Source organism: Xylocopa sonorina, chromosome 10 (assembly GCF_050948175.1).
Source record: "Xylocopa sonorina isolate GNS202 chromosome 10, iyXylSono1_principal, whole genome shotgun sequence".
Classification (NCBI taxonomy): domain Eukaryota; kingdom Metazoa; phylum Arthropoda; class Insecta; order Hymenoptera; family Apidae; genus Xylocopa; species Xylocopa sonorina.
In genome coordinates this window covers 6,636,067-6,662,610 of record NC_135202.1, presented here as the reverse complement: position 1 = coordinate 6,662,610, position 26,544 = coordinate 6,636,067, and the positions used below count along the sequence as shown (strand labels likewise).

At 46.8% G+C, this 26,544-nt stretch overlaps 1 protein-coding gene across 4 annotated transcripts in view; it reads left to right on the top strand.

Moving 5' to 3' along the window:
• Nucleotides 1–26,544, top strand: part of LOC143428313 (fibroblast growth factor receptor homolog 1) — a 63,980-nt gene that overhangs the window by 30,272 nt on the left and 7,164 nt on the right. For all 4 annotated transcript variants that reach the window (XM_076903090.1, XM_076903088.1, XM_076903091.1 and 1 more), the window contains exon 2: nucleotides 12,240–12,380. In XM_076903090.1, coding sequence (XP_076759205.1) covers nucleotides 12,296–12,380 — 85 coding nt within the window. In that variant the 5' untranslated portion in view covers nucleotides 12,240–12,295. The remainder of the gene's footprint in view (nucleotides 1–12,239; nucleotides 12,381–26,544) is intronic.

The window sequence follows — 26,544 nt, the reverse complement described above, 5'->3', positions numbered from 1 at the left end:
TTCTAGGATTCTATCTTAATATATATTTTTTTTAATAATAGAAATGTATCTTTCCTTTCGAAGTCTCGAAGCAAAGTTTGTAAGTCGAAAATTGTATTGTAGAAAGTCGAAGGATACGAATCATCTAAGAGAAAGTGATACAACGAACAATAAAGTAGTGAAGTAACGGACAATATGATCGAATAGTCTGCGATCGATGAGCTATCTATATTCACCAAGCATCGAGCCATTTGAAACGAGACAACTCCCGAAATCCTTTCTTCCATCAAAAACCATCGTACCATTCGACTCACGATCATTTCCAATGCAAGCGAGCACAGTTTCCCTCGGAACTTATGCAGCCCAGAAAAAGAGCCTCCTGACGGTTCCCATAAAACCAGCCCATACACCTAACCCCTCTGTAACAGCCGAAAATGTTTCACAGAGAGTGACAACATACCGTTCCACCTAACCGTCGCGACAAAAAAAAAAGCCCCAAGGATCCTCAATAAAAACAAAAGAGCGAAAAAAGTGGAAAGCATAATCCCAGGAATCCCCCCACGAGCCCGTTTCAGCGTTCGCCGCGGCCACGTGCAAAGTGTTAGGCCGTTCGAGGGTACCAGAAAGAAGTCGGCCGTTCTCCAGGGGAGCTCGGACAGGAAACGGAATCGAAACTCGCCGGTCGAGCCGCCGTTGCGCAACCGCCCGCTCGCAAAAGGATTTAAAACGATCAGCTCGCGCCTATTTGGCGTCGACGGATTCGCCGCGTTCGAATCGGCGATCGCCATGTTCGGCGGTTTCCCGCGATCGCGCAGCGACGATAGAAGCGCCCGTGATGCGCATAGCGATACGTTTTCGGGACGTGCTACGCCTCGCGAGCCAAACCGACACGGTGGGGATCGAACCTCGACTTGGTGGGGAAACGCGCGCACGTCCCTGGAATATTTATATCGCGGACGAACGTTTTGAATCGCATCGCTCTCCCCGCACTTTCTCGCGCCACTCTCGGATTTATTCTATTTGCGCGCGGATGCCTTTTTTTCCAAAATACCCCGTACAACCCAACACCGTCCTCTCCTCTCTGCGCGTAACGCTTATAAATTCCCGCTTAACGCCCGTGCAACATCCCTTACGGACGGCCGCGCGTACCGCCGATCGGTTGCTGAAGGAGACAGCGACAGGGATTTAAAGAGACAGGAGTCTGTCTTACGAGCGTGAGTATTCCACGCGAAGTGGGAGATCTCCATGAAAATGCGGATTGATCCTTGCTGCCTAAGACAAGAGCGATTGTAAGCGACGCGCGTCTAAGAGTTTCGCAAATATGGGAAGCGCGAGGTGCTGGCCAGAGAAGTGCTAGTAAAATACGGATACAATTCCAGTACGAACATGTAGCGATAATTATAGTTGCCAGTCTATTGTCACTCGATATTGTTTGTGTTTTACACGATAGATATGTTGTTTTTTTTTTGCGAGAAACTTTTAGCTCAAGATCGATTGGACGATCGGTTCGATGAACTTCCTTGATTGAAATCTGGAACTGATCGATTGTTCGATCCAAAGTTAGGCTGTGAAATAGTTCTGTTGGCTATTCGCACTTGAGAACGATGAGTCACGTACAATAGCGGTGCGGTTGATCGAATCGCGAAGGGGCGGGGAGGAGGTGGATCGAGCAGATAAAGCAGAACGGAGCACACTGAGAGAATCAGAAGTGCTCTTTACCACTTCGTGAGGGACGTCCGCGTTAAGCTGGCGTGCGCTGACTTCATCCTCGCCGCTCATAATTCATTACACCATTTCGACCGCGTACATTACACACCGGGCCGCCTTGTTCGGAGTCGACCTCTCCCTAATTTAATGCCGGTATTTAGTCTACGGTACGAAGCACGCGTCGTGAACGAGCCGTGAGCCGAAATCCAAGAGCGAGAGCGAAATCACCGAAAAACGTGCCAGCAGATCGTTTTGCTCTGGTCCCAAGATCGATTCGAGGAAGATGCTTTGTCGCTCGATCGCGCAGCGCCTAAATCTGCCTCCGCGTAAGAAAGAGAACGCCCAGAATGGATTCTGAGTAGAACCGAGATGAGACAGAGATTTCTCGAGAACTCTTGACACGAATGCCCATCATTTTATGATTCAATGTTATCGTAGAGACATGATTAACAGTCGTTCACGAAGTACCATTCTCTTTAAATAGTCTTAAACAGAGATCGACTGGATGTGGAAAAAGGAGCGTGCCTCGATAAACTGAACGATGCTACCAGGAATAGAACGAAACTATAAAATTCCACCAGTCCCCTCTACAGAAAGCTATCACACCTCTTACCCTAAATCAGTCCCCGAATTAAAGGGACGAAAAAGAGTGAAAAAGAGTGTCCGAGTACCCAAATCGACGAGACATCGTCTAAAAGCCACCGGGTGACTCACGGAAGGCAAAGAGGAACAAATTTCATCGGCGTTTCCAACGGCCGTTCTATCACTGGATACAAACAGAATCCATCGTTAATTCCCGCCATAAAAGTGGTCGGTATCGGACCGCGAGAGAGATTCTGGAAACCTTATCCAGGAGAGAAAAAAGGATAGCCTGACCACCGCGTTTCCTGCCACTTTTATCCCCTGTTCCTTGGTCAGCTCGATTTTTACGAGCCCCCCCCCCCCTCTCCTTCTGGTTCCTTAAAAGCGTCCTCGTCGCGATCGAAAACTAAAACGCGAGCTTGGCGTGAAATTCTTGCGGTCACCGGTTGTGAAAGGCTTCCCACCGGCGGTTGTTGCATCGGTCTTTGTTCGTCGGACACCGGCAGGACCGGTCAAATATTGATCAAGAACGCGTTCCAGCTTCTGGACTTGTCGAAATTCAATTCTTTCGCTGGTGGGAAAAAGGAGGATCGCCGTTCGATGGATTTCGATCGAGGTGGAGGATGCATTCTAGCGTGGAGTGCAGGGTAAATACGACAGCGAGTCACTGCAAACATGCCCTCCAGAGGGATGGGGTCACAGGGATATCTGCTTTGGTTTTTTATCGCGTTTTGGGCGGAGGAAAATTGTTTGAAGTCTTTAAAGTTTTTTCTCTTCTTTATCTCTTTCAACCCCCTTTAAAGTGACGAAGGGTCCACAAGTTGGAGAAAAATGGTAACGAGAGTTAATACATTCTTTACTACTTTTTATGGATGTTCCTCTAGCTAGCTTTTGTTACTTTGTACCAGAGAGTTCACTAAAAAAAAAAGAAAAAATGGAGAAGATCAAGTAGACAGAAGGTAACCAGCTGAAAAGAAAGTTTATTGTTTCTGTCGGTGAAATCGTGAAACAGAAACACGCTTGGACCACCCATGAACGTCGCAACTTTCCCCATACAAGTGGAATCCCATGGGGTTAAAACGGATATCCCCAGTAAGCGGCTTACTGCGAAGATCAACACCCTTCCGGATATTTTAGGATAACACTAACCTGCGTCAACCTGTTTCCCAGCATAATTTCTCCCTACGATCGGTTTTTCTCACATACGGCCACGAACACGTTATACAAATCCCCACGAAATTTCTAAACAGGAACCTCTTGGCTATTACTGGATACAATAAATTTAACTCGCTCGTTATAGACTTCAAATTCTAATTGGACATTTTAATAACATATCTTGGCCACCCTTACAGCGAAAGAATTCTACCACGCCTCTTCAGAGTCCATTATACGAACACCAAATGCGAAACTACTTGCTCCAGCAAATTCTTTCAACACTCTCAACACCTGAGCTTTCCCTCGCGCTCTCTAATCCCCCTTTACAGCACACTGCTATTCTCTAAGCCTATCAAGAGACACATCGTATCCAGACACCTTAACAATCCCCAGTCATCAGTATTAAATCATAGGACAATCCAAATGGTAATCGTCCTTAGTGTACCAGCCAAGTAAATAAAAGCGAACGGATAATCCGTAAAACGTAGAATACACTTGATTCCCGGCGAAACCGGAACCCAGCCGCCCATTCGCATACCGTGTTGGAAACAGAAAAGAAAAAATAAATGCCAGCAAAAGCCACGTCTGGTCCATGAGAAGTTGCTCTGAAAAGGACAGTTAAAAGCGAATTGTTGCGTCGCGAGCACAAAAGGGAGCGTAGAATCGGAGTTCACGGGGGCTCTGACAATCGAGAGGGAAAAAGATTCGCCGGCCTCGCTCGCGCGAGCCGAGCGTTGGCGTGGAACAGCGACGTCGATGGACGCGCTCGCGCCCGTGTGTGCGAGGCTCGAGCGAACGGAGCACGTGCTTCCGGTTTATGGCTCACCCAGTTCTACGGTTTATGGCGGAGGATTTATGGGCAGGGGCACGGTTCACGGGAGCGTTGCCTTCCAGAAAAGCAGCGCTGCACCTCCGACGGACCCCCTTTTTACTCGTTTTCCTTTATTTTTTCTCTCTCTTTCTCTCTCTCTCTCTCTCCTTCTTCTTTTCTTACCCTCCTCCTTCTCTCTCCGTGCTCCACGTTTCCATCGTTTGATCCGGCGCCGACGCAACGCACACACACGGTGGGTGGACGAGCTTTCTCGACCGCGAGAAACAGCTTCGATTAGGCGGCCTTCCGAGGGAACGATGCTCCACCCCCGCTCAGGAATCAGTTCATAAATTCTCGTCGGACGCGCCACGCTTTGTACTCGAAATCGATCCCTATTCTTCACGATTTTACACCTACCCTTCGATACCTTTGCAGCTAGATCTCTTCAAGCGTTACAACGCTTGGATAAATTATAGATTTTCGCTACTATTTTATTTGTTTATTTGTTTTCTTTTTATTTTTGGAACTGATATATCATGTATTGGAATCGAGGAAGCAGAGAATGTATTCGTGTGATTGTCATAGGGGAATGTTTTTGAAACGATATCGATTTCTGGCGATAATAAGGGACGTTGGTCTGAGCGATGGTGAAAAAGAGCCTCCATTGTGACGGATGTTGAATAGCGCGTGCTGCCTCGTATGGGCGTCGTTTTCACCTTGCCCATGCAATTGGAAAATAGGAACACGCCCGTGTCTAGCGTCAGAATTTTAATTCGCCGACGATAGTCCTAGAGAATAGATATTACGGCGCACGTGTTCATAGAAAGAAATAGTAATGCCACGGTGGAAGCGTCCAACTATCAATTTCTACCCTCGCTTCATTTAAATAATATGGAAATGAAAGAAGACGGGGCCCCGAGTGGGACGACTGTAATTTACAAAGGATTTCCAATTTTTGATCACAAAAAACCCGCAGGATTTAATCCTCGCGCCGATCAAGATTTGCATTTCTCAGAAACGCTAATTAAGGCTCTCGAGTTTTTAACACTTTCCGTACCGCTTGATATGTTTACGGCGATCTTTCGGTAACCGTGGAGATCACCATATTTAACAGAAAAAAGAGACCCACGTTAAATATTACCAAACAGTTGGTACCGTCGACTTCCATCCACGAAATAACCCCTTTAACGACTACCGAAACGAATCTCCCCGTAGCGCGTAAACTCCAAGAATTTTCATTCCCCGAACACGCGCGTCCCATAAACATAACCTAGACCAGGCGCCAGGCCTCCCCTATCCGCCATTAAAGACGTACCGTTCGACTTAAAACACGAACTTCCCCACCCGATCCAATCGGAATTAGCCAAACCTCTTATCTACCTGTTCCTCCAATTAATGAAACAATGAACCTAATGCCCTTTCCGTGTAAACGATAACGCGGACACGTACGCGTGAATCCGTGAAAGTACTTAAAAAAAAAAAAAAAAAAAAGAAGAAGAAGAAGAAAAGAGTGGAAAGAAAGCGAAACCGAAATGGAGACCCGTGGTTTCCGTCCGCTCCGCCCATAAAATTGTCCCTCGCGCGACACCATCGGGGAAAAGTCGGTGATTTACGCGTGGGCGTTCACGCGTTGGCCGTTTTCTACGCGCGAGGTCCCTCCTAGGGGTCCCGGAAACACACCGTAAGACTCGAAGGGGTTGAAACACGGACGGCTCCGCGCTCGAGGACAAGGCGTATTTCCTCGCTGGACAAATTGAATGAAATCGGTTGAACCTGTTCCTTGACGGGTGCCCCGAGGACCACCCGTAATTATCGTGACGTAGGTCGGGAATTTGGTGGCGTCCGGCAAGGTAGTAATTTGAAGGTCGGTCCCGACACTCTGCCGGTCCATTTCGAGCGGGTATTTATTAGTCGACCGGGATTAATTTTTTTAAAAAGGGATCCGGTTGCGGTTTTGTGGGGAACGCGCGAGCGTTTTCAGGATCGTTCCGAGGGGCTGCGGTTCGAGATGTGATTTGTTGAGAAGTGGGTGGAGAACTGTTGCCTCTCTTCTCTTTTGTTCTTTCGATCCCTCGAGCGATCCGTATGGTAACAAATGGCGAATTCCTTGCGTTGGAGGCGCGCGATTGTTCGAGCTACATACGATCGAATAGAGAAATAGAGAGCCCACGGTGTGAGATACGAAACGGTAGGAGAAACTCTGGGTGGAATGGAAAATCGAGGAAGGAAAAAGCGTTAAGCTCGATTCATCAGAGAACGCTATAGAAGAAGTGAGAACAAGATGAAAAAATAGGGTAAAAAGAGCGATAAACACGTCGTTAAACGGAGGAAAACGTGTTCGACTGGCTACTTGTTTTCTGCGCGACGCCGCCCCCGCTTCTCTTCACGGGATCGCCGATCTCCAGCCGCGTTCTGGCCATCGGCCAGGGAACCGAGTAACGCATTGACCGAGCGCGACGAACGGCGCCGTTTGTGCCAAATTGAAATACGGCCATGAGAGAAAGACAGTTTCGCGCGCGTGCTCCGCGAACGAGAACAACGCTTAACTTCGCCACGAGGACAGGCGTGCGCGTCGTAAATTTTTATAGACGAAAGGCGTGCCGATCGATCGTACATCACTTGGTCGATCCATCGTCGACGCGCGACCCAACGAACGTTGTTTTAGGAATTTTCTACTCCTCCATGAGGGTGGATTTATGGGGTGCTAATTAATGTTAATAAATTTCTGTCTCGTTGAGGTAACGCGCGTAGTTGGTTCGTGAATCGTTAGGGTGGCTCTTGAGGGCGTTCTTGATTGAATATGCATGGATTCTAGATGTATACCATCCGTTCAGATTGGTAATCGAATGGAAATTGAGCTTGCTTAATTTTCTATTAAGGAGAACTTGTAATTTCGCAAGTATCGAACGATTGTAATCTTCCACAGTCAATAACCATCGCCGTCATTGCTGTACGAATTCATTGCGAAACAATTGCGAAATGTTGCAAAATAGAAACCTACGGTGGCTACAAAATTATTGGCACGTGCCCATACCTTCGATCGCCTTCTACATTTTATCACTACGATATTAAATATTTATAGCTAATCGAATTCGAGCTAATTAACAATCAGACGAATCTTATGCTAAATACACTGGGTGTATTAATATCTTTTATAGCCACTGTGTGAAACAAATCGTCCACAATTGGCCAATTAAACGCAACCCTTTCGATAAACCTTCCTACCATCGTTGCCTTCGATTCCTGACCCCATTATGCGAACGAATCCCAGCGAAATCACCATAAAGTCGATAACCCCACGAGCCCGTCCCGCGTAGATTTATTTTTTCGTCGCCATAGCTAACGATCCCTTTGAGGGTCCGCCTAGCGGATTGTTTTCTTTCGTGCGCCCTAACGATGCGCCAAGGTGCACCAGCCAGACCTAAGAAAACAGATCGAGACTGGTAGGAGAAGAAAAGAAAAAAAAATTATGAATCCACAGGCGACGATTAATATTCTCGATGTCATCCAAGAATGGAAAGAACACACTTCCACCGTCGATACTTTCGAGGGGCGGAATTTCCTCTGGGTCCACGTCACCTGTTTCAACCCCCCTGGTCGATGTATAGAGAGAACACGTGCACGTCTGGTTTTCTTTTCCTTTCTTTGCATTCCGTGCTGCGAGCTTCCGTTGGCGAGGAAATCCCTGGAGTTTTGGGTTCGAGGGTGAAGACGGGCGAGTCGGTTACGAGGGAGTCGAGTTTCGGAATTTTTGCAGGCGGCACAAGGTTCACCGGAGTCGATGGCGAAAATCTGGCGACCAGATTTGGCTCAAGTAGGAAGAAACAAAGGAGGAAGCAGTTTTACGTGCCTGGTTGATCGTAGAGGTATAAACAGCAAAGCGAAACAGTCGATACTTGAGGAACATTTCTATATACGCGCGTTATAAATATTCTATCAAACAATCTTCACGAAAACCTGTGTGTGTCATGAATTTAAGAGATCCACCAAAAAGAAGAGTACCTCTTTAGAGCGCCCTAAAAAAGCCAGCTAAAAAGTTGCTCGAATCCTCGCGAAACCTCCCGTCAAATTAAGAAGATTTACCGAAAGAAGACATTTTATATTTTCGGCCCCATAATTGAAACTAAGAGGGGAGATAAAAAAAGAGATATCCAGAGAAAGAGAGAGTGCTTGGTCCGCGCTAAGGAGATTCACCGGAAGGCAGATCCCCGTTTAAGGGCGCGTCGTAGGACGCAATAAAGGGTTCTTTATACTTCCTCGAGGGGCAACACATCTCGCGGACGATAGGATAATATGACAGGGCCAGAGTCACGGTCATCCCTTGAGGAATTCAAATTTACAGGCAGCCAGATCCTAAGAGGACCACCCGAGGGGTTCGCTTAGCATAAATTTCGGGGATGGGCCGTGGGCCCCGTTCGCTCCCCATCGTCCCCTTTCTTTCCTCGAGATTCGTCCCAAGGAAATCGGCTGATTTACGCACGCAACGACATCAAAGCCTGCGCGCCGTACGGGGCCCGTGGAAATATCTATTCCTCCCTTGCGTAATAATTAATGGTGACGGTCGTTTATCACGCTGCTGGGGGGAGTTCGATTCCTCGCGAGCCCGCGGACAAATTGAAACCGTTCAGTCATTCCCGCCTCTCGATACGAAGAAAAACAGGGAGGTAGGTGTGAAACCAGTTCCTCTTTCGAATCTTCGATGCACTTTGTTGGTTTTTAATGCAGTCGAATGGGGAACAGGTGCGAGAGGGTTGTAACGCCTAGTCAAACGTCTATGACGACCTGAAACCCCACATTTTTCAAATTCTCAAACCCTGAAATTTCAACTTAACCAAACGCTTAAGCTGAAGCACAACGAATCCAATGTCGACAGTGATTTCAGCGTCGCTCGTCAGCTTGCGAACCAAGGGTTCTCGATTTTAGAACACGCGTGGGTGGTGAATCGCGAAACGCGACTTACTCTCGATCGTTAAGGGTTCGCGAGATGACACTACGAAAGCGTGGACCATCGACGTCAGCTCGTTAATCAGCCTCGAATCGTCGTAAACGCGACGGCGATGATTCGCCACCGGATGGTGAGAAGACGATCGCCAACTCTCGACGCCTCGCGCGTGCACGCAGATTGAAAATCGACGTCGGGACGATCGCGAGTGAACGGACGGTCAGGGTGGTTTTAATCTTATCAGATAGAGGAGACGAGCCCGTCGAGCTCGACAGGATCGCATACATTATCTTATTTACCGTGCGGCTCGGGAGAATTGAACGCTCGATAAAGCGTGAACGCATAAATAAGCGGCCGAAATACTCTGTTTCCGTGACGGCATTATCAAGCCAGTCGAGGGGCCACGGTGAGACGGGAATTTTCATTTCCGGGCCTTGGGTTTATTCTTCGACGAACTCGAATTTTGTTCTCGATTTAACGCTGCCGTGCGCACCAAGGTAATTTACGTATGTAAATTAGTGGATTGAGTTGTAAATACGTTTCTTTCTTCTCTTTTTTTTCGGGTTCAGTAAGTTTGAATTGTTCAGCGATTACTGTACAAACCTTCTGGAATCGATTTTTCGAGATAGAAATTGATTCAAGTTTTAAGATAAATATATTATAGATTTTTTAATTTTTATAATGAGAAGATATTTGTGAAGGTCTGTCGTTTTCACGAATTTGAAAGATCGAGTATTAAGTGAGGAATTAGCGAAAAGAATTAGATGTGATTTGATGTGATGAGACAGAAGGTGGTGGTTACGTTGGTGTAATGAAAGTAATCGAGTGAGAACATTGGAAAATTGGATTGCCTACGTATTCCTCTTCCTTGCCGTCTATTTAAAATAATGGAGTGCGTCGATTGCTGGGTATTAAGCTTTCACGATGCGCTTCTGGAAGATTAGAAATAATAGAACTACCCAGCATTTACCATAAATAGTGCGATATCACTTCAAATTACAATCTAACAATCGACTAGAGTTAGAAATGCTCAAATCCTATAATGGTACCATTAAAAAACTGTAAAACAACCCTTAAATCACAGCAACGTTCCACTGTTTCGTATTTATCGTTTGAAATTACTTGGAAACGCAACAGGAACAAGATCTTTCCCTATTTTACATTAAATCTACCTGTCTCCGCCTACGCGAAACAGAAAACAACCTTGCACCTGCCACGTAAATCTGAGCGTGCCCGCGCCGGGGGCGAAAACAATAGGACGTAAAGCTCCGCCGCGCGGCTCTCATCAGCGGGATTTTTTCGATTCCGTTCCGCGGCTGTCTCTAAATTTATCATTCGTTACGGGTAGAAAATGGAAACGCAAACGGTGCAGTGCGGAGCGTCGATTTTCCTAGCCGAGCGGGAACCGCCATTGCACCTGCCACGTAAATCACGGAACGCGCACCGGGCACCGTGAGACAATAGGACATAGAACTTTATTACACGGTGCCACGGCGGTGTTTCGCGTCCGCTGTTCGTCGCGCGCGATTCGCCACGCGTAAATGTAAATACTCGTTCCACGGACAGTTAAACGGTCCCTGGTAAAGGGACATTCTCTACGAACTGTACAGCTGTAACGCGCCTCCGCGTCTAACGAGCCAGCGCGGACGAGGCGAGCGAATCTGTTTTCGAAATTTACCGCTCGGAAATGCTGGTTTATGCGTTTCCGGGCGTCGTTAATGCGATATTTACGGGGCCGCCCCTCGGGTGGCTCTGGTCTTATAATAAGTCTCGCCAGCGTGGGGGATGATTTTTGATACCGCAGGCGGCGCACGAATAATTTCCAATCACCCTCAGGTTGTTTGCCTGCTCGTTAACGTTCGGTAATAACCGACGTACTTGTCGACGCACTGTTTCACGTCCGCCGTTAGATTATAATTAAACTAATATTCCTAATTAGGGCGGAAATGTAATCGCCAAGTGGTTTGTTCAATCGTTAACATTGTTTACTTAACGTTCGTGTACCTGTTAGGGCACTGTGTTGATTTATCATTGTGTTTCACGTGCACCCCTTTTAATTATTACAATTAGCGAGGTTATACCATCGAAATTAGAATTCTGTTCGTATTTCCAACTCTGCCGCTTGAAATTCTAGTTTTTTAACACGGTTCGAAGATTTTTAGAAAAATTCTAGGGACTCTTGTTCGAACGGATTACAAGTGCGTAAAAATTCTTGACGCTCGAGCGGCCAACTATAATCCTGGAACCCCGTAATTAATCACACGCGCCTAATACCACCGTCGACATCCGAAACGAGCCCCGTCCTCACCATTTCCATAACACGGACCAAACCATGCTATTATACATATATAAACATCGGTTCGAAAAGCGGGAAAAAAAAGGACGAGGTATCTCTCTACACGTTCGCGAAATCGTTCGAAAACGATCGACAAAAGCGGCGTGCCGGCCAGCCCCGGGTCCTTTATAAATAGAGGCGTTTAAAAGTAACCACGGGACCGGTTTACAAGGGGTTCACCATAAAGTAACATCGCGGAATCCTGTTCCTTTTTTTCGCGAACGTCGGCGCGTGTGGCGAATCGTCATAAATCCGATCGAAGACCAAAAGGAGGACAGTTTATGGACCGCGTTATCGAATGTCCCTCTACCGCCTGAGCCACCCCCATAAACTATAATAGGCCATCTTACGCTAGCTGCTCCAGGGCTCTAATAGAAAGGGAACACATGGCGCGTAGCTAAATTTCAAGCACCAGAACACGGTGCATCCTTGCACTCGGTTCTACAGATCGACCGTAGCCTGCGACCTATGGTACCGTAACCTCCACGGTACTCTACTCTCGAAACACTCCTCGCGGTGTCTGTTCCTCGAGTTCCAGATTAGGCTCGAGGGTGCGCGCGATGGCTCGATTTTAAGGGGACACGGGTTTTCGAATATCTTTTATCCTCTCAGAAAGAATTGTTCGCGTCTGGACAGTGTTTATGTTTGAGTTAGAGCAGGCTACCCTTTAATTTTAAGTCGACTTACTTTTTAATTTAATCACAGATTGCTCTACTGTTCTGTTACAGAAAGTCACTCATGCCGCGCCACTAGCTAAACCGTGCCTGTCGTCGAAGAAGTCGGGATGGCGATCGCGAAATGTCTCTTCGTCGGGATACTCCTGATGCTGGAGATCGATCGGACAATCCAAGGACAGCTGGTCCGACTAGGTAAGCGCGCGTAATCGCGTCAGCTCGTACACGATTCGACCGTGTAACATGGCACGAGCCGATTTTCCCGTACAACTTAATCGATATCGATTTTATCGCGATTCACGACACGTCTTAATTGGTATTGAGTAATTCCAATAACGACAGAGGGAAATAACGTTACCATACTGTTGGAATAAATAGTAGAAGAATAATTGATGGTCGCCTATTAGGGAACCACAATAAATTCCTCTCGAAATTAATACTATTCCTAATCGTTTTTTTAACGGATTTTAATACGTGGAAAAAAAATGGTAATTTAGTCGACGATCGTTTAAAAACAGCAGAGAACGTTCCAGCGCGTAAAGCGACGCGGAGAACTGGTTAAAGTGTCCAAAGAATTCAAGCGATGGATAAAAAAAAGGAATCCTGTTGGAGAAACTATGTACACACTTAAATCGGCAGCCTCTAAAGTAGTACAAATGGGAAGCAGGCAGTTTGCGTAGTCCAACAACCTCGGAAGCCTCGGAGCGTCTATTTCAGTGGCCGCCATAAACGAAAGAAAGCCGTTCGCGGCGGTGCGCGAAGTGAAAAATCGTTAGAATCGCGGGGATAGCGATCGTCGTCGCGATTCCACGGAGGATGAAAGCGGGAAACGCTAAAAATACACGTGGGACCGTAACGGTGGTGCCCTTTTCGGTGGCGATGCGATTAAGTATAGCGACCGCGCGTCTACTTTCGTCTACCAACCCCTCTTTACGTTTCCATGTCTCTCCTCGCGGCTCGCGAAATTTTTCGACCTTTCTGAATCCCACCCCCCTCTATTGGCGACGGAAAAAATCTTGCTCGAAGAAAAGAATAAATAAATAAATGCAAAAGAGGAGAGAGGCTGGCATCGAGCGGTGTATAGATTTGTTAGGGAAAGCTCGCGCGATATTTTCGTACAAGCGAGAAGGAGGACTGTAAAAAGGGGTGAAAAAGAAACGAGAGGGTGGAATGGAGGAGCGGCTGAGAGAAGTCGGAGGAAGTAAGGAGAGACGGGTGAAGAGGAGTTGGAAAAAATTCGGGGATAATAAAAGATGACGGGCTCGGATCGTAAGAAAGTCTATCGTACAGCTTCGCACCGCGTGGGTATTTTTAATTTCGCTCCCATCGACAGGAGGAAACATTTTTTTTCGCCCTCTGATGACGGGTGAAAATATCCGCGGAACGCCGCGAGATCTTTACCGATTTATACGAAGTACGATGCTCCTTGTTGGCTCTCCAAGTGTTTACGGTGGAGGTGCACGATTTTCAAATGGTCAGTCGGCGTATTAAATCTGCGATTCCTCTTTGACGATGATATTTACGAGAATCGTATTATGAAAGGAGGGAATGACGATAATAATGTTGCCGTATTTACGATCGAGCGGCCAACGATAAGACGCGTCAGTTTTCTGCTTCAAAGGTACGCGAAACGTGCGTCTACCTTGCCATTAGCCACGATAAAGCTTTCAGTTTTAACTGAATTACGACTTCAGCAATTTTTTTTCTGTAAAGAAACCGTATGGACGTTAATTTTTACTAAAGGAAATGGAGATACTCTCCCAACAAAGACTTCAGAGACATCTCAGTTCCTTTAAATACTCGAGGAAAGACCGAGTGAAAGCATAGAAAACACTCGTCATTCCAACATTTCTTTCAACGGAGCCCTCTTCATCCGCTCGTTCCTCCATCATCGAGCTTTTTCCGATGGCCTGAACGCGACGAAAGACAACAGGGTCTCGTACGAGGTACGTGGCGGAATTTCGAGAAATCGACACGTCCAGACCGTACCCATGAGTGGGCCCTTTGTTCGTCCCACCTTCGATCTTGGACTTTTTCCAGTCACGTAATCTCACGTCCACGCCAGGAATCAGCGTTACAATTTAATTGCTCGCTCTGTACAGAACCGTGCTCGCAATGAAACATCGATTCAGACGCCCAGAAATTTCCTTGGGACATTAAACGCAACTGTATCTACCGTAGAAATGTCCTCTGAATCGCGTGCGAAGGGTTGAAAGTGGCGTTGGGGGCTGAAGAACGGAATAATTCGAAGACGCTAAGGTTTCGTAAGACCAGACGAGTCTCTGACGCTTAGACAGACGATTCACCAGCGAATCGAGTATTTTTAAAACGTGCACAAAGGGGCCGGAGGGTAGACAGAAATAAAAGAGGGAGGCGCTTCAGGGAGGCCCGGTGAGAATTTCCATTTACGATCTTCACGCATGAATGATGATTCCGTGGGTGTCGGATACACTTTGTTCGCGAAAGATTCAACTATACTTCGACACTTTTTTTCATAACTAATTACTGCTCGTAATAATTAAACCAAATCAGAAAGTCATTTGCTTAGGAAACGCCAGGGTATCTCCCGAGCGACGCATTTAAAATTCATCAAAAACCCATAACCTCGTTCTTAGAACATAAAATTGCTTCCAGAATGAAATTCTTCCACGAACTGCTAATCAGAAACGAGCCACCAAAGGAGAAGAATAGCGTTCCATATTTTCGAGCTTCTATTTTCTTCTGCGTCTACAGATTCGACTGTTCGAAATTTTCAGCATCGACCAACTCCGAACCTCGATTTCGTCGGCCTGCAGCTTCGTTACCGGGTTCTCATTAGGGTTTCCACGCAACAATGGAAACGCCAGGTTCCAGGAAGCCGGTCGAAGTCGAATTTCAGCGGCCGACGCGGTGGAAAACGCGGCAAACATCTGGCGAACAGATCCCGATGGGCACGCCGCGTTCTATCGAACGCTTTCTCTAAACGGTATTTTACTGGAACCCGGTCGTCTCTCCTTGGAATTTCCGGCAATTGCGCGTGTGCAACCGCCAACTACCTGCCGTAGGCAACATTTTATTATGATCCCGAAATGGCGGAGAATTTGCTTGCAAAGTACACGTTCGCCTCGTCGTTTCATTAAGGAATTCTACCAGCTCTCGAAATTGATTTTTCTCAGAATGTTACGCGAATATCGTTCCTTCCATTTATGGCAATCTAATAACGTTAATTCCGTGTAACGTTACGGTTGTTATTCAAATATTGCATACTCAGATTGAACAGATAGATGTTAATCCTTTCACTTTAATTGGATTACGAAAGATGTAGGAAGAACGACGTGGAACATACGCGCAGCTTTAGTAATTACATTGCGAATTTATCGCGGATGATCCTGCAGCAAATTTGTTTTGCGGAGGAATGATAGGTACAATTAGAACTGGACGAGGCAATCTTCCATACTCGAGACAGCCAAGTCCGCCATGAAACTACCCTGAAAGCTGGCGACGTCAGAAATCAGCCCCATTAGACGGGCCTCAACACGATAATGGGCAGAACGAACGTCATAACACGGATAGCTAATGAAAACGGTCGAAACCAGGACGCGACCGGTGAATTTACTTTCCGGCAAGTGAATTTATTGATAACGGACCGAAACGCGAGCCCGTCTCGCAACGATCCTTACACGTACGTGTGTCTGCGCGTATATGTATTATTATGATTGAGCTCAATTGTCCAATTGGCCGGTCATTGAATGCCATATGCGCGGCCCAGGCTCAGCCCGTTATTAGCGGCCCGTCAACGGGATAATATTCTCAACCTGGACGGTCGGCCGCGTTTCCACGGGGCACCTCGGCTGGCTGGACGCAGCCAGCGAAAACGAGAACCACTGCCAATCCTTTGTCTATTAAATGTATTCAACAGGGTAATAGCGGCTGGCATTACCAATTGGACAATGAAAGAGATGGCTGCGGAGCGCGATTTCTGATGGGGGATCCACTGAACGCCACTGGAGGATTCTTTTTAGGCAGGAGACCGAAACGGTCCTTCTAGTTTTGTGCCCGGTCAGTTTTTCTTCGTTTCGAGTGGGTCGTCAATTGTTGCTTCCAGTTTCCCTTTTCTCTCGTAACGAGGCGGTATATTCATTCGAAGGGAACATTAAAGGCCACTCGAGCGATCGTAGAAGGGGTTGGAAATAGCGAAGTACAACGTCTAAGTAGGGGTTGATACCTGAACATTGTTACTTGAATCAGACCATATTGGAATATCGATTACAGCGAATGAAGAAATAAAATAGAGTGAAATAAAATTCGAAGAGTGCGAAACTCTGAGTCGCCTGTGGTTTGCGAAGAGTTGAATTCAAAATTCCTCTGCGTAAAAAAACAAAAGCTGTCTTCATTAGATGGCCCTTATATAGAATCGATCATACTCCGTGTACGTGCATGCCCATAAACTCGTCTCAACCAAGGAGCGAGCGTGCACGACTCGTGCCTCGAGGAGCGAGCAAGAGCACACCCTTCAGAGGGAGCATACTTGACCTCGGCCAAACCCCCGGCAGCTTAATTACGATTGTCTGGCAACGAAAGCTGGGGCTGCGCGCGCTCATTAAGATAGCAGCCGGTCTTGAGCAGTGTCCCTTAATCTCTCGAAAGGGATCATCCTTTTTAAGGTATAATTATGCAGGGCGGAGGATACGCTTTAGGCTGCTCGTTTTGTATATACCTGACCAACCGTGCACTTGAATCCACCCGCCGTCAAACCGTTCAACGTTTCTATCTGTCAGACCTCTTGTCCGCCTTCTTTATCCTCCGTTCCCTTTTTTCTCCACTCTTCCTCCCTCTCCTCCTCCTCTTCTCCCTTTCTCTCTCTCTCTCTCTCTCTCTCTCTCTCTGCCTTCTTTTTTCTATCCGTGGCGTTGTTTTATATTAAACAGAACGACTCGAACGTGGGCTCGGGGGCAAAGCCGGAATCTTAATTAGAACGTCCAGGACGTCTGGAAACGGGACGCACACGAGCTACCGCCTTCTAGACGTTCGCTTGCTTCCTAAATAGATGCACCCAGACCAGTCCCTCTCTTGGGAACCCTCTACTAGCTGGCTCGATTCAACCAGATCACGTGACACAAGGGTTGAGTATAACGGGACACCTGTTGCATTATGCCGGACTGATCTCTCTTTCTTCCAGCTTTTTTCACCCTTTTTTTCGTCAGCACGACAGGTTCGTCGATGCCTCGAGTCGGAGGCGAAAGGACGAATGGTTGGGGGAGGGTTGAGTCGATTGACTCGCGCCATCGAGCACGATACGTGGATTTATGTCAATTTGGATAAGTAGCATTTTGGAAATCGACGCAACCAGTGGTTATTATAAGCTAATTTAGGTAAAACGATTGAACTTAAAGTGTATACATCTTTATCTGAGGTTTTCCAAAGTCTTGAGTATTGGAAGAAATGAGGGAAGATTGTTTCACTTGGCGAAAATAGGGATCTTCAACTCGTCTTATATTGCATTGTACTCATTGTTATTATTTTTGTAGATCGAGGATTTTGAATCGGAATTTTGAGACAGACATTGATAAAGATAACGAGGCTAATATATGTCTACACTGTCAGAAGTTATTTACGATCTATTATTTATTACGCATCTCGCGCAATTCACGCTGAAAGTCAAAGTAAACCTCCCTGGATTATTCGAACGTGAACAATGACACGGTAAGCACGTCTAATTCGCTAGGATTTGAATATCGTAAACGATCCAGCGGCGAAACGCAGAAAATGATTTCGTAAGACCGATAAACCGAGTTAATCCTGCCCGATGAAGACAGGCGAACAGGCAACAGGATTTCTACGATCAATTTCCCGTCGTCTGGAATCGATACGATCCGTATAATCCACTTGACGCATCAATTAATCCTCGCGCTTAAATTTAATCCCGACTTACGCTCCATCGTTTCGAAATTTACATAGAAAATTATTTCGTCGAGAACACGACTGATCTTGGATGACAAACAGATGCTATCGCTTCGTTTAAGCTTCCGCGATCGTCTTAACTTCTTCGAAACAATTCTAATCGATACTATTTCAGACGTTGCTCAAAAACGAAATACACCTCTCTGTCGCAAATTATTTACACAAAATTACCGTCTTTAATAGCCTCAACGCTTCTCGCGAAAATCGCAAACTTAATCGACCGCATAAATTCGCAACGAGCACGCGAATAATTTTTCCCTCCACGGTATAATACTTTACCAGCGAATAGCTTAACCGTAACGTATCGCTTTACCGCCACCAGGGTCTACTTAACAGATCAATTAACATTCGACCCGACTGAGCGCGAAGTCTCTCTCGATTCTGAATGCACCCAGCGGCAGTGTCGAAATCAAGAGAATGATTTCGTCACACTGGCGTGTAACAGGCGTGAAACACAGACGGCGATCTGTCCGGTGGTTCCGCGAGGTGAAAAAAAGAAAAGGCGGGGAGCAAGCAACGAAAGGGTTCGAGAAAGGGTATCGTGTTCCCCGCTTTGTAGAATTAATACCGTACGCTCGATCCGGTTGGTACATCGGCTAGTTGAACGCGAAAAAGAACCCTGGGCTATGGGTCAGATCCCCGGATTAAGCCGATCCAGATACGATCTAACCGCGTGGGATCACGGTAATCCGAGACTGTACGAAGCCATCGAATTCTCTGTTACTCCCATCTTGTACACGGTTTTTGTTCATGGAACCGAGGTGAAAAATAGGACGAGTTGGGACGAATTAATCTGGCCACTCGAGCCTTGCACGAGCCGGCGAGGGGACTGGAATTTATCCCCTTCTAGATTCGAGAGGGGGTGGAAACAGAGATGGTATCGCGAGACGTGAATTTGTCTGCGGATATTAGAAGTTTAGTAGCGATATCGCCTTCGTTTTGCAATGATCCTTCATAAGAAAAGAAATCGAGAAACCAGATACTTGAAAGGATACTTGGAATATTTTCCACCCTCGTCATTAGAGTTCGCTATTTAGTGGATTCATACCAAGATATTTTCAAGTGGAATTTTAAATTTATCTTGCAGGGTATATAAAATCGTGTACGTACATATGTGATAAAAATTCGCCGGATGATCGAACAGCGAACAGTCCCGCATCCCACAAATCCCATCCCCCTACTGCTAACGATCCCCATTGCGTCGAGTAATCTAAATTTATTTCCGTTCACCGGTTCCAATAAGTCCACTCCCCCGACAGGCTGGTATCTACCGTCCTAAGCAACCTAATTACCCCACGGTCAACGGGCCAGACATAAATCTCAGCGATTCAATCCTCCGGTATCCTCGATACCGACGAACGAGCACTCCCGTAAAGCAATTTAACCGCGCGCGCAGACTCCCATGGAACGAGGAGTCCCGAGATAAGCGGAAAACAGCTTCTGCCTGGAAGGTGCTAAAGGGTCGCGCAATTAAAGGGGCATAAATCACTCGGTTGTCCTCTAGCCAGCCCTACGATAGTTGCGCCTCGTTATAACGCCACTGCTCTGGCTATTTTCGGAACAAATCGACTTGAACCCACGTACGTTTCCTTTCCATGCTGTTACCTCTACCTCTCTTTCCATCCTTTTTTTTTCTCCCTCCGATGATTTTAGTGAATCACACACGAATGTATGCCCGTTGCATTATCTGGTAATTTATTGTACTTCGAAATAATGAGATAGATTTATGGTATTCATGATTCATGTGCGAGAGAGCGCCGGACAACGAGATACTCTTCCAGCAAGGAGCTCGAAGTAGGTGAACATTTAGTTGATTGTTTCTCCTTACTTTGGTGTTCATTTAATTTATGGACGTAACGAGACGCGGGGATTTATTTTTATCCAATTTATGTCTGCAACGATATTTCGTGTAATGGATCGTAGGATATCGTAAGAAACGAACCGTAAAAACGTTCCAAGGACCACGAAATCGAAGGCTCTTCTACTTCGTCCAATACTCCCCCTTCAGCAGCCAAAAGTAACGAAATACGGGGACGAGGAACGTAACGAACGAAATCGATTCGTTGCTCGTGGCTTGTTGACGTATCCACCAGATGAAAGAGCCAGGATCGTCGTAACGCGGAGAAGTTGCCGAATATTTTTGGAATGCTGTTTACGCGGTCGGATACGCGTTTCGTGGCCGCTCGTGTCTCCGAACGCGATCTCTCGAAGTGGCTGCTTTCTCTAAATAGGTTTTTCCACGCGATCCCGATTCAGCCGGACAGATACGGCCGGGGAGAGTAGAAAAAGGAGAGAACAAACGAGCCCTCCTTGTTTGGCCGCGCGACGAGGATCGATCGGCTCGCGTCACGGCTGTCGATGGCTGTTAATCATCGATTTATCGATGAACAGGTGCATCTCGTCGCGATGCGACCTGCTGGTAAAACGAAAAGATGGAAGAACGGAGCACCGCCGGATATGGCAGAACCGTTTCTACGAGGAAACGATACTTTAGAATTCGCTCCATTCGCGGGCAAAAGGAGCGCTGCTCTCGAGGGACATTTACGCAGCTTCCGCTGACGCCCTGACTGTATTTGGAGCCGAGAAACTGAGCAGTCCGGGACTGTCTCTTGTCCTCTTTTTTGTTTTTCTTTTTTTCTCTGTTCCCTCAGTAATTGTTAACTATTTTTTACCGCGAAGCAGTTCGATAAGTAACCGTACCAGCGATTGAAGTTGTTGAATGAAACTGGTTCTACGAGATTGATAAATTGTGGGATGAAAACTTCGGTTCGCGTGCGTGCGCGGATTTTATAAAAGATTAGCTGGAGTTAAATTATCGCGGAAGTCCTTTAATTGACCGAGAGGCAAGAATTTCTGCTCGAGCCCCCGTTAAGGACGGCACCGCGTTAATTAAACTACGAATTCGAACTGGCTGGCGTGATGGAAAATCGGTAGTAAGCGCGAGGAAGGGTAGCCCGTTTCAGAAATAGACGCGTGTCTGGTAAACGCGCACAGATTTTGTTTCCACGTTGCTGTTGCATGTTAGCTCACGTGCACGCGCGTTTCCGCCAGCGTGGTGCCTCGGTTTCACGGTGTATTTGAAGAGATTAACGCGGCAAACTCGGCCAGCCTCTAGGCCCCTGGATTAAAGTCGACTGTTCGTCACGGCGCGTCGACGGAAACGGAGCCGCTCGTCGGTTTCCGTTACGTTCAACAACAGCGGATAGAATCGCGATTTTCGCGCCGCCAAATTTTCAATTGAATGCGAAAGAAACGGCAGAAACATCTAGAATTGTATCAGTTCGAAGAGCCTCCTCTGGTCGTTCGTTCGTTCATTACAACTTAAGTGGATAATGTACTAATTTATGGATCGTATCGCATGGAAGCAAATGTACAACTTTCGTTCTGTTTTTTGCATGCGCATAATTAATGTAGAACCGTCGATGATGTCGACTCACCCCAGAACTGGATCTAGTAGATCAGGTCGTGCAAGGGACCGGGCGCGAGTAGATTGAGACGGTCCACCTCGGATTAAGATAGACTCTCCTCGCTTCCACGTTTCCACGTTCTTTCCTCGCCATCTGAAACATTCGCGCGTCAGTCGTGAGACGTGCCCGTCGGCGAACCGTTCTTTCGTTTTTCAAGTTAAGCAACACACGGGCGAAAATAGCCCCAGCTCGTGTAAATAAGAAGAAGAGAGTTGTTTTGAGTTCATTAAAATAGTTTGAGGAGTATATTGACCGAGGGCCGGCTGTAACGAAATGCTATGCCGACTCTAAACAGACGCTAGTGCGCCTGGAAATTGTAGGGATGTAAACTATCGATTTTGATTGTTTCTTTTGCGCGGGTCCGGTCAAGCGCTCTGCAGGGCGCTCGTTCGTGGATCAGCCTCCTATCGAGCTCGGCTCGAGTCTAACCCAAGACCAGATACGCGTTTAAATTTAAATAGGAACTAACCGATTCACCGCGATTTCAATTCGAACCGGGCGAGATATGGTTACACGTTCAACCGTTCGTACAAGAATATTGGAGCCTGATTAGTTCCAGTACAAATTGATGGCACTGGTAATTATTAAGTTCCACGTAATCGAATCGACGCTCTTACGTCGATTCGCAGCGAAATATGGGAGCGATAATGCCACGGGTAAACCTGCACGTCTCGATTCGAAAATGTCCCGAGCGCCAATCGCGGAAGCGAGCAAGCGCAGCGGTGCGCTGGGCGCGCGAAAACTTTGAAATTAATTTACGAGCGGCGCGTGCTGTTCCCAAGAGAGCGTACCGCGAGCACAAGCGCCGCGTGTCGAGGATAGGATATAGTACGGTTTTTCAGACGGATCGCAGGATTTATTGGACGGGATTAACGCCCCGTGCGATCGTTACATCGCGGCACGTTATCGGCCGATTTCTCGATCGGCTAACCGATAATTATTTGCAACAATCCCGTGTAAAATGTCGCCGGGTAATTTAGCGGCCGTTGAACAGTGCCTTCTATCGTGATCGGGACCGACTGTCGTAAATCACTCGCGTAAAACCGTATAACGATATTGCCGTACGTTGCTTCCGGCGGGAATCGAGGCTGTATAGGTATACCTGGCTCGCTCCGCGAGGGACGTTATTTTCTTTTCTAATTCCGTTCCTCGCGCTGATCATAAAGTGTATTAACCGTGAAATTCGTGGAAGTTAGAAATCGATGTATATAAATTTCGCCATTCCGCTTTTCTTCCCGGCTGCCTCGGATGGAGGTAAACGATGAAACGTGCTCGCCTGCCTTGAATTACACCGATTACTCCGAGGGAGCAGAGAGATTGACGATTACAAAACTGTCGATTGCTCGTACAAGAGGACTGGCCACTTTCTTTTATCCTCTTTCGACGCTTATTATCGCCGCTTTAAAGGGACGAACGATCAAGGGAGACAGGAAATTTCATTTCTATTTACTATACGGTATTTTGGCCCCGTCGAGGGGGGACGTTTCGTTTGATATCATAATAGACAAACATAGAAGCTGTGCTGCGAAGCTGCCATAGGGATGGTACGCGTTCCTCGAGCAGCCAAAGCGCTTTGATGGCGGCAACAAACGGAAAACAGGATGAAAACCGATCCGCCACGGAATGGCACCATGAAAAGGTGCGCGTTTAAACGGTGGCGCGGGTAAATAAACGTGGAAGCCCGGGTCCGGTTGTCAAACGGGGACGATCCAGGTCCCCGCCATTAGCTAAATGGCTAATGCGCGTCGAACGAAACCACTGTGATTTCCACTACGATTTCTCACGTCCCATTTCAACAATCTAGACCACGAGCCCGGGCAATCATCGAATTCGGAGCTTAGTAATTGTCGATCTCAACGTCAACGAGGAATTATCGTGAAATTTGCGTCGACGGCATTGAAAGCTTCCACGCGGAAACTGGTCATCTCCATTTTTCTGTCTCGACCAACGAGACCAAGCGAGCGCCAGAAACGAGACTAAGCGATCCTCGATTGAAACAGAATTGACGTTTAAAGTAGGTAACGATCCTAAACGGTGGTCGAGATAAAAAGTAAGATGATCTTTAACAGCCTTGAGGAACGGGACGAGACGTGTAAACTCTGAAATACCACGAATCAACCGTGTGGATCGTTAAATCGCGGGAAGACAGGATTAACGCGAAACCTGGCGCAGAATTGAACGCAAATGCGTCGAAGGAAATCAATGAGACGTGGCGACGGTGATGAATTTAAATGGAACCGATCTCACGCCGCGTACGCGCGTATCCGTCGATCGAATCGCTCGCCAAGATCTGTTTACGACGATTCCCGTAGCCGTGGATGGCCTTTTCGCCGAGTAAAACTTGCCAGAAGCAGCGAGCTTTCGACGTCCGAAGAAGAAAACGAGAGGGTCGGGGAAAAAGACAAAGAGAGACAGAGGGACGCGAGTCTCTCGAAACGTTTATCGCTATTCCTGGCGCCAGAACCGAAACAGATGGCCCGCGTGATGTCATACGCAGAAATCGAACATTATTCGCGATGTCGATAATCGCCTAAACGAGGGTGAAAGTATTATTTCCTTCGACTCGATGAGAAAAAAAGTCGAACAGACCTCGACATTGTCTCGAATCGCTTCTTATTTACGGAATAAATCTGACAAAGTCTAGCATCAACTTAGATATCGTCACAAAACAAAAATACAATAGAACGAAGATAATTTCGTGTTCGAATAATTGAAAAATACCAACTCAAATTACAAGCTACACAAGCGCACCAAAAAAAGTCAGTGTCATCATTCTTTTACATTAATGTTTTCACACCGCTATCTGAACTTAGGACCAAAATGGACGTCGATCGAACGCCGCGAGGCCAAAGATGGTAGAATGTCCAACGAACAGTCCGTCTGCTCGTGTCGCGATCAAACAATTCAGAGACGTCACGAGGGATCGTGCACGGTGACGCACGTGACGTTGTGTCCGAAAAAAGACGCTGGAACGGAACTGGCAAAGACAATAAACCCGCGATCGGCTTCCGTCGTGGGGGAAGGAGAGCACTTGGGACAATTAGCCGTTTGTACACGAACGCCAAGGATGTTTGGAGACGGGACAAAAGAAATGAAGGAACCAGTGCTGGAGACTGGGATGAAATTGAAGTAGTCGCGTGCGTCTGAACACGAGAGGAACACCGTGTTCAGGAAATGGTGGGCGAGATGGAATTCTCTGTATGCATCTGACACGATGAGACAATAAATAGACGTCGTTTTAACTGGGCTAATTACAGAATCGTTTAAAGTATTCTGCAGACCAAAAATTCTTGGTATTTTTTGTGTAAATATTTCGCTTAAAGAGTACACTATTTTTATAGTTTCTCGTATGAAACCAATTGGAAACGAGGGAGAATTCCTTAAAAAAAGAAAGATCCCTGAATGGAATTCCTAGCGACAATTATTTCTCCAATTCGTGAATCATCTAAGAAAATAAATTAAACTTCCAGTACGAACTATTGGATACCAACGTCACTTCCATGGAAACATCAACATCCTGTTATTCAGCAATTGAAATATCCAGCAGCCACATCATTTTCTTATATATATATATATATATATATTGTATCTACAGTTCTCTATTAAAGTATACTTGTTTAAATGATTCCTGGAACGAGCGCCATTTACCCAGAATCGTCAGCTCCTCGCTACCCAGCAATCTTTACTTTATTTACAATTTCGATTTTTATTCTATTCATAATTTTCACGAGACTGCTGGAAACGACCGACATTACCTCGTACCCATCAACACCCCGACATCCAAGTATCAAAACACCCTATAATACCATTGCCTGCTAATCAAACTGCCTGGCCAACAACAGTCTTCATCGCGCGTCTCACCTAGAATCATCGAGCCTGTAAAACGTGGACGAGCACCCTAGACCGTAATCATAGACCTTCCAGGCATCTCGATAGACGCGAGGGGGAGCCTGAGCAACCCTCGAGCGGGCCTTTAAATTTAGTCGGGCGAAAAGGGACGAATCGACGTCGACGAACAGAAGGAAACAGGACGAGACGCGACGCGGCGGATCATCCAGATGGGAACGACTAACCCGAAGGGACAGTGTCGCGATTTCTCGCCGCTGGCCAACGTCCAAATGGCGACACCTCGATGGCCAGCCGCTCATGAATGGGACCCGTCCGCCCGTTCGAATGGGAAACGAGTTCTGCACAGTGATTTTCGTGAACGAGCCTGAACCGAGCCAAGTGCACGGCGAGTCGAGCCGCGATGAGATTTAACCGAGTGTTCAAGGTTGAGAAATGATCCGAGATGTAGGGTAATTGGGCTGGGGTGGTTATTATTTCGGTTATTTACGATCGCGTTGAACGTCACCGTCGTTGAACGAAGTAGTTGATGGGACGGTTCATTCGACCGGCGCGGATCGTCTTTTACGAGTATTGTTATGTACCGGCTATTCCGCGCAACCGAACGACGCTCTACGCTTGAAAGGGGTTGCGGATGGAGAACTATTTTCGAGAGCGGGGTGCTAAGTGGCGTTACTTCTTTTGGTTGGTATCTGGTAGAGCCGATGGTATTCGATGAAAACGTTCTCGATGCTCTAATATTAGACCGACTGATCATTCTGCAGGCTACTCGGAAAATAATAAATTTTAGGAGCAGGGGGGTAAGCATACAATCACTGACGAGGCAGCGGGAACGAAGTTCAGAAGTGAGTAATAAGTAAAGGCATGCGATGGAATCGTCGATCGCGGAGAGATTCGGAATGTTTGAAATTGGGGTGACTGGAGCTAATATTTGAATAAGATAACATCTGTGTGATAGGGATTACATTGGTGTACGGCGGTAGTATAACTCGAAAAAGCGAGAAAGTTGTACGAAACATGCATACGGATGAGTGTTTTGAATAACAAACGATTGCATACTTTGAAATCACCTGTAAAATATAATAAGGCACGAAAGCAGGGGAGGA